The following is a 14912-nucleotide window of genomic DNA, read 5'->3' as shown; positions in this document are numbered from 1 at the left end:
TTAGTTCTAAACATTTTAACATGTTTTCTGTTGCGTGCACTAATGAACACGACCCAGCTATCCTTGAGGATTCCTTAGGGATACTAGACTGGAGCAATTTGATGTCACAACCTGATCTAGGAGGATCAAAGACCAACTGGATAAGTTGTGACTATAGTGTTTCCCCTAGATCGTTTTCCAGGCAGAGCGCAAAGGCCACCAAATCAACATTAACCAAAATGAGGGGTTCCCCGCCTATACAATAATCGGGGAAACACTGGGTCATTCATTCCACTTAGAATAGATGCCATCCAAATGACGTATTACTGTTCTTCCCTATCCATGTATGTATACTTGGTGATACAGATGGTGGGATGGACTGATCAAAATAGAAATGTGATTTAATTCTGTGCTGTATGTATGTGGACCACTGTACTGTATGCTGTTGTTGCGTCAGCCGCACCTCAGATATGAAGAAGCCTGGCACACACCACACCTAGACAAACAACAAACTCCTTAATCAAAGCTTTCATTTGCCTTGTGTCGATGCATTTCCAGGAACTCTTTGCCTGACCGTTAATGTCACTGAGCACTGAGTGGTTTCTCTCCCCAGTCTAATGGATGAGTGATAATCAACGTAGCTGACTCTGATTACTTTGAAATGGAGGAGCAATAGATGTAGTGATGCTTAGCTTAGCAGTCTAGCAAGCTTTTGCTCTTAAGCATTTATAACTATGGTATAGAGGGGGACTTGCAAATGTTCTCCTCAAAATGAACACGAAAATGCACCAGAAATTAGGATCGCTTCCACTTTACTGTGATTTTAGATTGTTTTCTATCCACCTTTATCATACAGAGTAGAGTACTATAGTTAGTAATATCCTAAACCAGATGAATCTAGATTAGACTTGGTATTACAGTAATCTGATTGTATTGACCCTAGACTAGGGACACTGCTGGTATAGGTCTATACCCCATAGGAATGTTGGTGAAGTCATTTTTACAGCTTGTTTTACCTGTAGTATAGGGCTGCAGTATTAGGGCCGTGGTGACAGAGAGTTGTTGTTGTCGTGGGTCCTTTCATGTTGGTAATCACTGTATTCAAGCTGATGTGAGCCCTGTTAGAGAGAATGAAGACACTTGCACTGAGAAAGGTTCTTTTTTAAAATTCTAAATGATTTTCTTTACAGTTCTTCTGTCATTTCTCTCCGCTGTCTCTGAACTCTGGAGTTTTCCCCCCCACCAGGCAGCTGTTTTTCCTCCTCACAGTGTTCACTTTACTCTCCTCCCCATTCACTTCATGTCTCTGGGTTACTGATCAAAACATTATTGGCCAGTTTCCTGGACACAGATTAAGCCTTGACCTAGACTAAAAAGCCTAGCTTAATCTTGTCTGTGAAACTGGCCGTATGAATTATAGTTAATACTTCCTCATTTGCGAAACCTTTGGATCCCAAACTTGGAGCCTTTCTATTTCTTTATCTAGTTCAAAACATAAGCCTGTAGATAGCTTATGCTACAAATTAATGTTTTCTTCAGGAACCAAAGGACATGAGCATGACATGTTTTAATGTGTGGTGTAGATGTGAGTGGTGTAGATGTGACATGTGTATGTGTTGCCGCATTCAAGACAACTCGGAAACTCTGACATTTCCGACTTATAAACTCGTTGTAGAAAGATGAGGCCCAAGTTTCCCACTTTGAAAATATCTGAATCAGCCAATAGGAAGATCTACACAAAAAAACGTACGTACATTTTTACTCGGAGGTTCCTAGTTTCCGAGTTGTCTTGAATGCACCATATGTCTTCTGTGAGTGCATGTGTCACCTATGTTCATCCATGCTGTTTTACAGTTAACTCCTCCCCCACTTGCTGCATGCTGCATGAGGCATCTTGTCCTGGTAAGGCTTGCATATTCAACTGTTCCCCTGGTAACCAATGATAAAAAGCACATAAAACAATGTTTAAATACATGTTAATCAGATGTGAGTTAAACACATATTTGAACTTAAATGAGAAGGAAGTCCTCAAATTATAATTATAAACTTTTCCAAATTGATTTCAATAACAGTCTTTTAACTTCTAGCAGCTGGTAGAAATGCAGGCAACAATATGTCTACTATCAATACCACAACAATCTGCTTTTGTGGTCCGCCCCTGCCCTGCCCAGCCACTACACAAAGAGCCATTCAAAGTCCAGCAGAAACTGCAGGGTCACTCTAGTGCGCTGTTCAGCCTCAGGGCCGATCCTTGTGTATGAGGATTTTTTATAGCAATGTTTTTTTGTTGATCCTTCAGCTATTTGACACCCACCTCTTTATTGATACAAAAGAAACACCTACTGAGAGCTACGCTATTCATACAGACTCAGCCATAAACTCTTCGAAAAAAGGGTTCCAAAAGGCTTCTTCGGCTGTCCCCATCTTTGTTAGTCCATAAAATAAGTAGTCTTGCACAAGCGGCAGGAGCCAATCTCCTGTTTCTGTAGCGTGAGTCAGCTTGATGTACAAGTAAACCCCCTGGACAGGACACTAGACTATTACAGGGCCTTACCCCCAATCTATCTCCTTGATGCTGAATGCCAAGCAGAGACACATCAGGTCCCATTTTATTTTGTTTGGTATGACTCGGCCAGGATGGAACTCCCAACCTTCCAATCTCATGGCGCACACTCTGACCACAAGGCCGAGTCATACCAAAGATGTGTTAGGTTATTAGCATACCAAATCAATTTAGTTTCAACAGATACTCTAAATCTCCCCAGCCCCCAAACACTCATAAGTCCTATAAACAGTAACAACCTAAATGCGTGTTCCTTTTAACATTACATCTTACCACTAGCATGAATGTGATTCTGTCATTTGATTAAAAAGTATGTCTATCACAGGAAGTTGGTGGCACCATCATTGGGGAGGATGGGCTCGTGGTAATGGCTGGTTTCCATGTGTTTGATGCCATTTCATTTGTGCCATTTCGGCCATTATTATGAGCTGTCCTCCCCTCAGCAGCCTCCTGTGGTATCTACTAGTGTTGGTGTTAACCCCTAGAAAGCAGTAATGGTCCTTCTCTCTCGTTTCCAGTTCAGGATTCCTGTAGGAATGATTTTTCACCCCATCCCTGGCAGTGCCATGCTGTTCTCTGTGCCCTCCTGCCCTCCCCCCTCTCCCCCATTCCAAACCCCACACATGCCCCTGCCAAGTGGAAGAATCCAGCCATTACTGTGAATGGGAATCCTTGACTCAAATGCATCCTTTTTGCGCTAAAGATGCTTGTTTTTGTACGTTTTTTTTTTTTACAAGCCATCATTCTGCCTGTTTGTTTTCTGTTGGAAAGTAGATGTATTCTCTTGTTGTTTTTGTTGTTGACCTGTTCTGCATGACTGAGTGTGCTTTTAACTTTTATATGCACAACTACTGTTGTGACAGGCAGGAGTTTGTGGAGGCTAAGGTGAAACGTACATCAGCTGTGGTCAGACCAGGCCAGTGGTGTGTGCGTGTGCTTGTGCGTGTTTGTGGACACGTTTTACTATACTTGTAAGTACCAGAAGTCCTCAAAAGAATAGTAAACCAACAAAAATTCAGAGATGTGAGGAAATGTTGTTGGTCCTCACTTGTAAAAAGGCTATTTTAGCCTTAGGGGTTAGGTTTAGGGTTAGAATTGGGGTTAGAATTAGGGTTATGGTTAAGGGTTAAGGTTAGGTTAAGAGTTAGGTTTAGGGTTAGCGGTTAGGGAAAATAGGATTTTGAATGGAAATCAGTTGTTGGTCCCCAAATAGACCTCACTAGTATAGTAAGACATAGCTGTGTGTGTGTGTGTGTGTGTGTGTGTGTGTGTGTGTGTGTGTGTGTGTGTGTGTGTGTGTGTGTGTGTGTGTGTGTGTGTGTGTGTGTGTGTGTGTGTGTGTGTGCGCGCTCATTAGCATCTTCCGGTCCATGTTTCAGACCACCACTATTCTACTCACTACCAGGGTATCTTCAACCACTCCAATAGTATGACATTATGATGGTGTGCACTGATATCGTATTGGCATGCAATGCATAATTATTGAAAATTAAGATACAATCATAGTATGTTTTGAATGAGGGCATGTTGTCCACCGCCTATCAAGAGAGTAGCCTGGTCCCAGATCTGTTTGTGCTTTTGCCTGCTCCTAACATGGCATGATAATGAGTGACAGGGAGTTGGCATGATGGCACAAACAGACTTGCACTCAGGCTATGGAGAGAGTGAGTGTTAATAGTCAACTGCTGATGTTATTTCATCTTAGCCTGGTGCATGTGCAGATATTAAAGATTTCTTGTCATCTCTTTGCCATACCTCATTGTTTTTCATATACTGTACACTATCTGCATACTTGTTAGCTTTTCACATTTGCACATTTTACACAAATGTGATTTTGTATATTTCCAGTGCAGTTGTGACTTTTAGATTTTTTCTACATATAACAGCATATTTTAAGCCATTTAACCAAATAACAATTATGTAGGGATCAGTATTGCACTTGTATCATCAGTGTTACACAAAAAATACTTAATCTCCAAAGGAAATAAAGGGCGAATTTCACCAAATATTTCAACTTTGGCCACGATTATTGTGTATGAAATATTTAATGAAGCAGTAACATATAGTATGTGAGTGGGTTCTGAACATGTGATGATATTAGGGTTTCACATAAATTCTGATTACAGTTGAAAACACTGGGTTTGGTCTAGAGAGTTAAGGTCTAGATATTTAACTCTCATTCAAGGGCTTTGAGATATCACGCCATTGTTATTGTCAAAACAACTCTCTTACAGAGCTTTACAGAGCAAAATTGTCTGCAAACTTGAATTCATAGGGCTGAACCCTAACTTGGGATATCCGCACGTAACTTGGAATTTCACATAAATCATGCATTGAATTCATTGGGAGACTTGCATGAGCATTTAAGTTAGGTGCACAAATGTCAAGTTAGTATTCAGCCTTATAGTGCTGCACTGCTTTTGTCTGAACAGACTGAGCCAGCAGTCATCCTCCATTCCTCCTAGAGAAACAGGATAGGAACACTACCAATGAGATTGTTGGTATTTATTTTCCAATCCACTTCCTTCACATCTGTATCTTGAGGACAGGGTGTTGTTTATCAGAAAAACATTTCTTAGAACCCCCACATCACCCTCCAAAAACATGTCTGTGTGTCCTTGCTCAATTACATTTACATTTTAGTCATTTAGCAGACGCTCTTATCCAGAGCGACCTACAGTTAGTGAGTGCATATATTTTTCATACTGCCCCCCCGTGGGAAACGAACCCACAACCCTGGCGTTGCAAGCGCCATGCTCTACCAACTGAGCTACAGGGGACAATATAATCAACATGCCTTTGTACCGTGACACAGGTGGGACAGTTGGTCTGACAAGTATCCACAGATGTAGGCATTTTATTTTATTCTAAATGTATTGAAATGAGTCGCTTACATGCTAATACATTCTTGTACACGGGTGTAGTAGGTATGGTTTACAACTTCTCACAATCCCTTCTCAAGTCGCTCTTTGTCTCAATGTCTCTGGGGAACTGTCGTCCTAAGCTATATGGGTTGGCAGGGTGTGCCTTGTTGTGTGGTGTCATTCACACCCTGTTTCAGTCCCCCTGTTCACTGCTCTGTGTATTTACCTTTCCTTTGCAGTAATCCCTGGCTCTGCACTGAGTAGGTGCTTCCACCCTCAAGCTTTGCTAAGGGACCAGGCTTTGTGGGTAGCGGGTTACCCAAGGCTGAGGAGAGGCATTGCGGACCCTACCCTTCTGGTTTAGAAAAAAACATTAATCTGCTCTATGTATTAACTAAAGGATACAGTGGGGAAAACAAGTATTTAGTCAGCCACCAATTGTGCAAGTTCTCCCACTTAAAAAGATGAGAGAGGCCTGTAATTTCCATCATAGGTACACGTCAACTATGACAGACAAATTGAGAAAAAAAAATCCAGAAAAACACATTGTAGGATTTTTAATGAATTTATTTGCAAATTATGGTGGAAAATAAGTATTTGGTCACCTACAAACAAGCAAGATTTCTGGCTCTCACAGACCTGTAACTTCTTCTTTAAGAGGCTCCTCTGTCCTCCACTCGTTACCTGTATTAATGGCACCTGTTTGAACTTGTTATCAGTATAAAATACACCTGTCCACAACCTCAAACAGTCACACTCCAAACTCCACTATGGCCAAGACCAAAGAGCTGTCAAAGGACACCAGAAACAAAATTGTCGACCTGCACCAGGCTGGGAAGACTGAATCTGCAACAGGTAAGCAGCTTGGTTTGAAGAAATCAACTGTGGGAGCAATTATTAGGAAATGGAAGACATACAAGACCACTGATAATCTCCCTCGATCTGGGGCTCCACGCAAGATCTCACCCCGTGGGGTCAAAATGATCACAAGAACGGTGAGCAAAAATCCCAGAACCACACGGGGGGGACCTAGTGAATGACCTGCAGAGAGCTGGGACCAAAGTAACAAAGCCTACCATCAGTAACACACTACGCCGCCAGGGACTCAAATCCTGCAGTGCCAGACGTGTCCCCCTGCTTAAGCCAGTACATGTCCAGACCCGTCTGAAGTTTGCTAGAGTGCATTTGGATGATCCAGAAGAGGATTGGGAGAATATCATATGGTCAGATGAAACCAAAATATAACTTTTTGGTAAAAACTAAACACGTCGTGTTTGGAGGACAAAGAATGCTGAGTTGCATCCAAAGAACACCATACCTACTGTGAAGCATGGGGGTGGAAACATCATGCTTTGGGACTGTTTTTCTGCAAAGGGACCAGGACGACTGATCCGTGTAAAGGAAAGAATGAATGGGGCCATGTATCGTGAGATTTTGAGTGAAAACCTCCTTCCATCAGCAAGGGCATTGAAGATGAAACGTGGCTGGGTCTTTCAGCATGACAATGATCCCAAACACACCGCCCGGGCAACGAAGGAGTGGCTTCGTAAGAAGCATTTCAAGGTCCTGGAGTGGCCTAGCCAGTCTTCAGATCTCAACCCCATAGAAAATCTTTGGAGGGGAGTTGAAAGTCCGTGTTGCCCAGCGACAGCCCCAAAACATCACTGCTCTAGAGGAGATCTGCATGGAGGAATGGGCCAAAATACCAGAAACAGTGTGTGAAAACCTTGTGAAGACTTACAGAAAACGTTTGACCTGTGTCATTGCCAACAAAGGGTATACAACAAAGTATTGAGAAACTTTTGTTATTGACCAAATACTTATTTTCCACCATAATTTGCAAATAAATTCATTACAAAATCCTACAATGTGATTTTCTGGATTTTTTTTTCTCATTTTGTCTGTCATAGTTGACGTGTACCTATGATGAAAATTACAGGCCTCTCTCATCTTTTTAAGTGGGAGAACTTGCACAATTGGTGGCTGACTAAATACTTTTTTCCCCCACTGTAACCCTATATGTATGTCACTGCTGCTCTAACCATATGTGCTCACTGTGGCTTAATGTTCATATTTTGCCTATGGCTATGTGTTTTTTTTGTTTGTTTTTTTGTCATCTTGTGTGTTTTTGCTGTGCTGACTTTGATGAGCGAAATAATTCCTGTCTTTCCTCCCAAAATGTCAGTAATCCTTGTTTCTTATTTATCTTGAACCTTGCCTTCGGCATCTCTTGTAACTGCATTTGTCTCTTCCTCTCTCTAGCTTCTTTTAATCTGTCTCGGCCACCTGTCTGAAGAGGGGATTGCAGCTTCAACAAGAACTAAGCACCCATTTCTTCTTCCTGTCTTTTCTCACTGCATCAACCTTTTTTAACTTCCATCTCATCTGCTTTGTTGACCATGGCCTAACGTGGGCTTCACACTGTACACTTTGGCAAGTGGGAGTCCTTCACTCTTAATATTTTGCAGCTCCGTCTTGGTGTGTGAATAAACTGAGTTTTGCTCAGGTAGGATTCTAGACGGTTGTTCAAGAGAAACACATCAAATCAATAGTTTCATCATACCAATTGTAAAAGAGCCAAGGCTCTGGATTAATTTATATTTTGCACAAAACTATCAGAATTTCATTGACAGTTAATTTTAAGGAGGTCTTTATGTAATAACATTCAATCATATATTAAGTCAATATTGAGATGGGCTTGTTCTGTTTGAAATTACCATTACTATTACAAATAGCCTATATTATTCATGTGCTCCTCATTCACAGGGGTAGTTAGTTCTGAATACAAATAGCACAACCCAGATCTCAATAAAACACTGATAAAACCCAAAGACATTAATTTGGTGATTGATAGAGCAAAGTGTGACATCTTACCTTATATGTGTGACTAGTATATACTTTTGTCATTTAAAAACCAAAAGACAATTGCGATCCAAAACAGTGTTCTTTATGTTCACTGCATAGGTTGTTTCATTGGAACTTAGAAGAGCCAGAGCCGTATTCATGTCAAGCACTTATTTAGTGAAAACACATTTTCCGTACTGAAATACCATGTAGGTCACATTTAATGCCATCAACCTATTCTGTATTTTGCATGTCTAATGCTCCTTTTTATTTCATCACCTCTGTGATCTTGTCCTTTTGCTCCCATAGCTGTTTTCTCCCCTAACCTTTCCGTTTTGCACTCTTTCACATTTGGTGCTCTATATTGTTTGGATCAGTTGTATCTTGTGTATTACTCCTTGTTATGTGCAGTTATACCCTCTCCACAATTTTCAGCACCCATATTGCCAAATATTACAATGAGATGGAGTTGAATCCTAGATACAGATTGATACATTTGTATAATTTATAAGGATATATTTTGTGTATTGAAGTGGAGACCGGTGTAGTTACATTTTGGTGTAAAAAATTGCCATACATTTTTCTAGTATCTGCCATAATCACCCCTCCTAATCAATTACCCGTCCACACCACAAATGTAATATGAAATATTTTATTGTAGTTTGATTCCATTTATGTAAATTTTCAATAAAATGATTCAGATAGTGTGTATTTGTTTTGTATGCCAAATGACTTAGTTGTGCAAATAATAAACACTGATGTTATATAAATGTTCACACATTGAAATAAACCCACATTTTTGGTGCACTTTGAAGGTGAAGAGGAAGACTGCCACCTTTTGGTTAAAGGGGGGAGGGGGTAAACCCTATAATTATTCTAAAAGTATTAACTAGCTAGCTATAAAAAATAAAAAAACATAATGTCTAGATAAACATATCTAATACACATTACATTAAAGAGAATAAAGTCGACCGTCTGCTACTCTGCCTCTCAGTCTGCTACCAGCCCACGCATGCATGCGGAAACTGAAGCACAGACGCCATGATTTTAGATGGACAGAAAAGCGAGGGTTGTAGCAAAGGTTTTTATAACTAACCCTAGATAGACCACCACACGTTGTTTCCAATGGGAACAAATGAGTCAGTGGGCAGAACAAGCAAGGAGGGGGGCAGAGCCAAGCACGAGCTAGCGAGATCCTATTGGCGTGTTGTAGCATGTATTTGCATATTTATGTTAGGGAACGCCTACTCTGTAGAGTGCGCGTGTGCAATAACTCAATTCACCCGTGCACTCCTAAACAACGCATTTTTTAAAACTTTGGCAAAGGGTAAAATCTACAAAACGCAGTCCACTCTGTTCGTGTCATATTCTAGGAGCAGATATTCTAGGAGCAGAAAACTGTATTGAGATCAAATGTTTTATCGATGAGAAAATTAGCAAAATGTCGGCCAAAATTCATCTTGCTTAATATTCTCCCACTGCCGGCCACTGGGCTTCCTCTCATCACCATATTTGGTAGTGAGTGGATACGCCAACCGGATGCTTCACACTTATACATTCGGTGAAATATCTGTCTCATTGTTCTATCTGTGTTTATATGGGACGTTGACGGGTTGTCACTAGTTACTACAGCTACAAAGTCAATATTGGTTATCGTATAAATTCATGAAAACAAAAATGAGCTTTTTGGTCTTCATTTAAGGTTAGCAGTGTGGTTACGGTTAGGTTTAAAATCAGATTTTAAGAAAATAAATAGGCGGTGTTTATCCATAATTATGACTTTGTGGCTGTGGTGACTAGTGACGACCCCAGCTGACAACCCCCCCGGATGTTATGGTGATGACCAAAGGCGAAGCCTTTTTGCCGAAGCCGCTCGCTAGATATTGCTCTATTAGTGGAAGACTGACATCAAGGGCACAAAGAGACGTCGGACTTCTAACTTTGCATTGAGGTAAGTGGCTCAAATATTCCTTTGAGCTGAAAACAATTCGACAACTAGCTATCTGTCTCGTGCTCCATATCACATTTCCGTGCAAGATGATGCATCAATCTTTTTTTCAATGAGCTAGCTGTTAGCCATCTTTGCTCGTTTACTGCGTCACTTGTTTCGTCTGTTAAAATATGGTTTACTTTAAACCAGATCGTTAGTTATACCCTTTAATCTGTAGACAATTTAAATTAGCAAATGAAGACTTGATTGTGTGCATCAATGATAACGTTAACTGGATAGCTAGCTGCTACATAGCGTGCTAGTTAGCTAACTCGGTAACGTTATACCAAAGACAGTACAGTATGAAGATAGGCCAAAACTGCTTCTCCAATAGAATTCCCAGATCACACTTGTAGGCGATGTCATGGCACATGCGTAGAAACACGTCATCGGGTCTAACTGTCGACTCGCGTTGAACTGCGCATGTGCAGGCTGTCAAATCAAAGGCTCCCCGTCAATGTGAAGTTGTTTTTGACGAAAATTAAAACGTGTCAGTTTGTCACTTTCACGAGGTTGGAGTAATAACATCTTCAACTGCTTAAGACATTGGCTCGAATCTAGGTGGTGCCTTTAGATTTCGAGAAAATTAACTAAGGAATAATTTTTCACTTCTCAAACCCCAAACCCTGTTCTGTTTCGCAAGCGTTCCCGGAAGTCTCGCGATGTTGCGCCTCTGGGTTTAGAAACTCTGTGGTTATACTTAGTAGAAAATAGGGTTTTGAGAAGTTGTGCACACAATGGAGTCCTAATTATTCAGAAATGTAGCTAATGTTAGCATAAATAATATACTTTTTTTATCCACATCAGTCTGCCTATTCTTAGCTAGCTATCTAACGTTAGCCATAACGTTAATTGTTAAGCCATAACGTTAATTCTTAGCGACTCATGTCGTGATGGTGGCCATGCTGCCAGCTGGGGTGTATTCATTACGCCGTTTCAGTTGCAAAACGTTTCTCAAACGGAACGAAACGGGGAGGGACCTACCTGAATTTGTCCAATAGAAACTGTCGTTTTAGTTGCAAAACGTGTCTGGGTAATGATTACACCCCTGGTAACGTCAGCTAATCGTCTTTGTTGCAGTCTGTAAACGGATCTTGTTAGCTAGCAGTAGTTATTTTTGCCATCTTCCCAATAACTACCTTTACACAGCCAAGTCACTGTCAATGCGTTTCGACAGTATTTCGAAAGTGAGAAACAGTGGTTAGCCATAAAACCATATATTGTGAAACGAATGCAAATTGAAAATTGTAGCCTCAGATTTGTTTTTAGCCCTCAGTTTGATGTGGGAACAAAAGTTCTCTCTTTAATGGAGTACTTCTGGTAGTAGAGCCATGTTAACTGTGTTACTGTGCTAGCATAGAAATACACATTGTGCTTGTTTGCCTTTTTTTATTTTTATATAGCTCTGTTTTCTTTAAAGGTATGGCCCTGATCTGAGGCTAGAGGTGCTGGATATGGCTGAAAGGATTGACATTGGCGAAATGCCCTCCTTTGACCTGGTTCCAAGTGCTGAAGCAAAGAAGAGACCCAATTCATCAGATGGCAGTGAGTGATTTTGATTCTTCAGATTGAACTCCTTGCCACAGTTTAAAGTATTTTGCTAATCTACTGGAAGATGAAAAATAGCTTAACTCATAACGCATATCAAATATGCTGTTATTGATTTGTTATACACTTGTCATTGATTGATTATCTGTTTTGTTCTTTAATGTTAGGAGACGAGCCAATGAGGAAAATGCCGGTGTCCAAATTTGGTTCCAGACCGCGGTTTGAGCCTGTGCACTTTGTTAGTGGTGGCAGCAGTGGCAGGTCTGGTAATGATGAGAAGGAGAATGACAAGGAGCGCCGGAGGAGTGAGGTGAACAGTGTGAAGCAGTGGGACTCGGACGCTGACCGTCCCGCTTATGGCAGCAACCGAGCTCAGGGCTCCTCTGCAGCTAGGCCTGCGTTCGACAGAGTTTCATCATATGGTTCTTCTTCTGACTCTTGGAGGGATAGAGAAAGAGATAGAGACATACCCTCAGGTAGCACAAGTGGTTTAGGTTATGGAAGCCGAGGATCCGCCTCAAATTACATGACTAAAGTGCAGCAGGACTACTCGGCCAGATACGAGGCCCACAGCACTAGGCAGCCGGACTCATACTCTCAGGCCCCTAGGTTTGATGGATATGGAGGGGGCAATCGATCAGGAGGCTGGGGGGATTCAGGACGCCAAGGCCTTGGCTTCAGGCAGCAGGACAGACCCTCATCCAGCAGACCATTCAGCAGAGTCTACAGCAGCCCAGGGAGGAGCAGCCCCTCGTCTGTCTCTGGGTCTTCACAACCCATCCCTATATCTCAAGCCGTGCTGGACGAAAAGCAGAGGCTGATCAATAGTGTGGCATCCGCCATAGCTGTCACTTTAAGAGACCCCGCGTTCATGTGTGGAGCTGAATCTCCAAACTACAATTTCATGCTGAGCCGTAGCATCCAGGCCTGTAAGACCAACCCGGAGTACATCTATGTCAACCTCAAGGATATCTCTCCAGCAGACCTACCCAAGAACAGGAAAGTACCGACTGATGGCTATGCCTGTGAGCTGAGATGCCAGTGTGTTTACCTTGCTACTGGCTACTCTGGTAGCAAAAACGGGGCCAGGGACCGTGCTTCTGAGCAGGCTATTAAGCTTTTCTTTAAACTGGTGGAGGTCCGTGTAGTGCAGCGCAAATTCAAACACTCCTTGGTCAATGATATTGTGGTCTGCCAGATGCACTGCCCTACCCCTGCCTTTCTACCAGCACTGCGTAACCCAGAGGACAAGCCGACGCCTAGCTCCAAGGGGCAATACGAGCCTGACAAACGCAAGCACTGGACAGATTTTGTCGTTGTTGACAACGCTCATGATGCCATCTGCATTCTTAACAACTCTGCCGCCTTCAACCGCATGAAGATTGACTACAAGTTCGACGTGGTCCCCAACAGCAGTGCATGGCAATGTAGCGTGTACCTGCAGGATGCGCTGGTGGCACAGGCCAGGGGAAGTAAGAAGACGTCGAAACATACAGCAGCTGAAGAGGCAGTGAGGAAACTACGCATGAACCAGGCAGCCCGGCAACAGCAGCAACAACAACCACAGCAGTTCTCTCGAGGGAACCATCACTCTGACCCATCGGGTGGTCGTTTCGGTCCCCAGGGTGTTAGGAAGAAACACTTGAGCGAACTGGTCATCCTGGAGAACTCGGACAATGCCATCTGCATCATCAATGACACTGCCCAATTCAACAAGGTAGCTGCCGATTATAAGTTCACAGTGCTACCAGACCACCGCTGGAGGTGTGAGGTGTACCTGGAGGGTCAGTACGTAGCGGCAGGCATCGGACCCAAGAAAACAGTGAAGCACATTGCAGCAGAGGAGGCCCTGGCCACACTCCGGCAAACACAGGCTGTGGTGAAATCCAACCTCAGGAAGGAGGGTAATGCTGACGCCCTCTCTCGCCACCAGATTCTGACTCGCTCTGGTGAGGAGTCCTCGAGACAGGAGATCAAGGAGGACAACATTGGGAATCAGCTACTCCGCAAGATGGGCTGGAAGGGTGGCGGATTGGGCCGGGAAGGGGAGGGCATCTCTGAACCCATCAAGGTGAAAGAGCAGTTCTCCAGAGAAGGACTGGGTATGGACATGGACAAGTCTGGGAATCAGCTCACCAAACGGAACATCGAGGACATCATCCGTAACTATGCCAGTTCAGACCGCCAGGACGACCTGCGCTTCTCCACTGAGCTCAACAATGATGAACGTAAGCAGATCCACCAGATATCCCAGAAGTATGGCCTGCGTAGTAAGTCATACGGCCAGGGCAGGCTGCGCTTCCTCATCGTCAGCCGAAAAGTGCACAAAGACCAGCTCATTGGCCAGCTCCTGCAGGAAGGGCAGGTGGGACGCTACGAGCTGGTGAAACCTCAGGCCTCACACTGACTGGATATGGTATAGTTTCAACAAACTACCGATGACTGATACTTACCACAAAAAAAATCACACACCTGATCTGGGAAAAGTTTGTAAATGTAAAATGTTTCAATCTTCTAGGCTTGTCTTTCGGAGAAACACTTGTGGTTTCTGCATTCCTTTTCATACAATTGTATATTTTCTGACATTGTTTTAACGCTTCTTGTCGTTCCACTATTTTGTTGTCTTCTGTCAGCTTCAAATTTGCACAATATGCTAGTCTTGAAGTGCTTTGTGCTGTTACAGTTGATTAGAGTTCTGTATCTTTTGACAGAAATGCTCAAAACATATTTAGCAAATGTTTTTCATGGCTACAGAAATAGCCTAAACCAGCAGAATGCCTGCCATTTCACCTTCTCACCTACACAAAAGTTTAAATAGTAGAAATGTATATACTGTTGGCATCACCTCAGGTGATGACAGGTGTAAACTAGAGGCAACATCTGATATCCCTGCCACAATACTTGCAATGTTGTTTCCCCCCCTTGGATAGTTAAGAGATAATTTTAAAATAAAAACTGCCTCCATGACTTGAATTTGATCTTTGTCACATGGTAAAAGTGCAAGCTGTGATCCCTTTGGAATGTCAGATGTATAGCCTATGTGAATACAGTTCACTCGTCTGCTCGTTTTCACAGCTGTAATAACGCTAATCAATAAATTAAGTCTACTGTCTGGACTTCAATA

General features: G+C 42.5%; 2 protein-coding genes across 7 annotated transcripts in view; both read left to right on the top strand.

Annotated features, from left to right (window-relative positions):
* LOC121540307 (septin-6-like) overlaps positions 1 to 8957 on the top strand; it is a 38122-nt gene extending 29165 nt beyond the window's left edge. The window contains exons 10-11 of one of the 5 annotated variants that reach the window (XR_006657392.1): positions 3061 to 3257; positions 7669 to 8957. Coding sequence is in view for 4 of the 5 variants with exons in the window: in XM_045207168.1 (XP_045063103.1) it covers positions 3061 to 3076 (16 nt within the window). In the remaining variant the exon portion in view is untranslated. Of the gene's footprint in view, positions 1 to 1833; positions 1882 to 3060; positions 3661 to 7668 lie in introns of those variants that run through there. The other 4 variants (XM_045207173.1, XM_045207171.1, XM_041849085.2 and 1 more) reach the window with 4 other exon arrangements.
* A 1070-nt stretch (positions 8958 to 10027) lies between these two features.
* On the top strand, positions 10028 to 14912 carry LOC121540295 (NF-kappa-B-repressing factor-like). Of its 2 annotated transcripts, XM_041849065.2 has the most exons (3): positions 10028 to 10201; positions 11661 to 11785; positions 11956 to 14912. In XM_041849065.2, exons 2-3 carry the CDS (start codon positions 11695 to 11697, stop codon positions 14193 to 14195), a joined length of 2331 nt encoding a protein of 776 aa, XP_041704999.1. In that variant the 5' UTR covers positions 10028 to 10201; positions 11661 to 11694; the 3' UTR covers positions 14196 to 14912. The 2 variants fall into 2 exon arrangements, with proteins under 2 accessions (XP_041704999.1, XP_041705007.1); XM_041849073.2 differs by lacking the exon at positions 10028 to 10201 and having other exon boundaries at positions 11708 to 11785; positions 11952 to 14912.

This window comes from Coregonus clupeaformis, chromosome 3 (assembly GCF_020615455.1).
Source record: "Coregonus clupeaformis isolate EN_2021a chromosome 3, ASM2061545v1, whole genome shotgun sequence".
Classification (NCBI taxonomy): Eukaryota; Metazoa; Chordata; class Actinopteri; order Salmoniformes; family Salmonidae; genus Coregonus; species Coregonus clupeaformis.
This window is presented reverse-complemented; position numbering and strand designations above follow the sequence as displayed.

Bases quoted from the DNA above. Each gene is read 5' to 3' on its own strand.
- LOC121540295 (XM_041849065.2), top strand. From the start codon at position 11,695: ATGGCTGAAAGGATTGACATTGGCGAAATGCCCTCCTTTGACCTGGTT. The intron at 11,786-11,955 runs GTGAGTGATTTT...CTTTAATGTTAG, and splicing joins ACCCAATTCATCAGATGGCA to GAGACGAGCCAATGAGGAAA.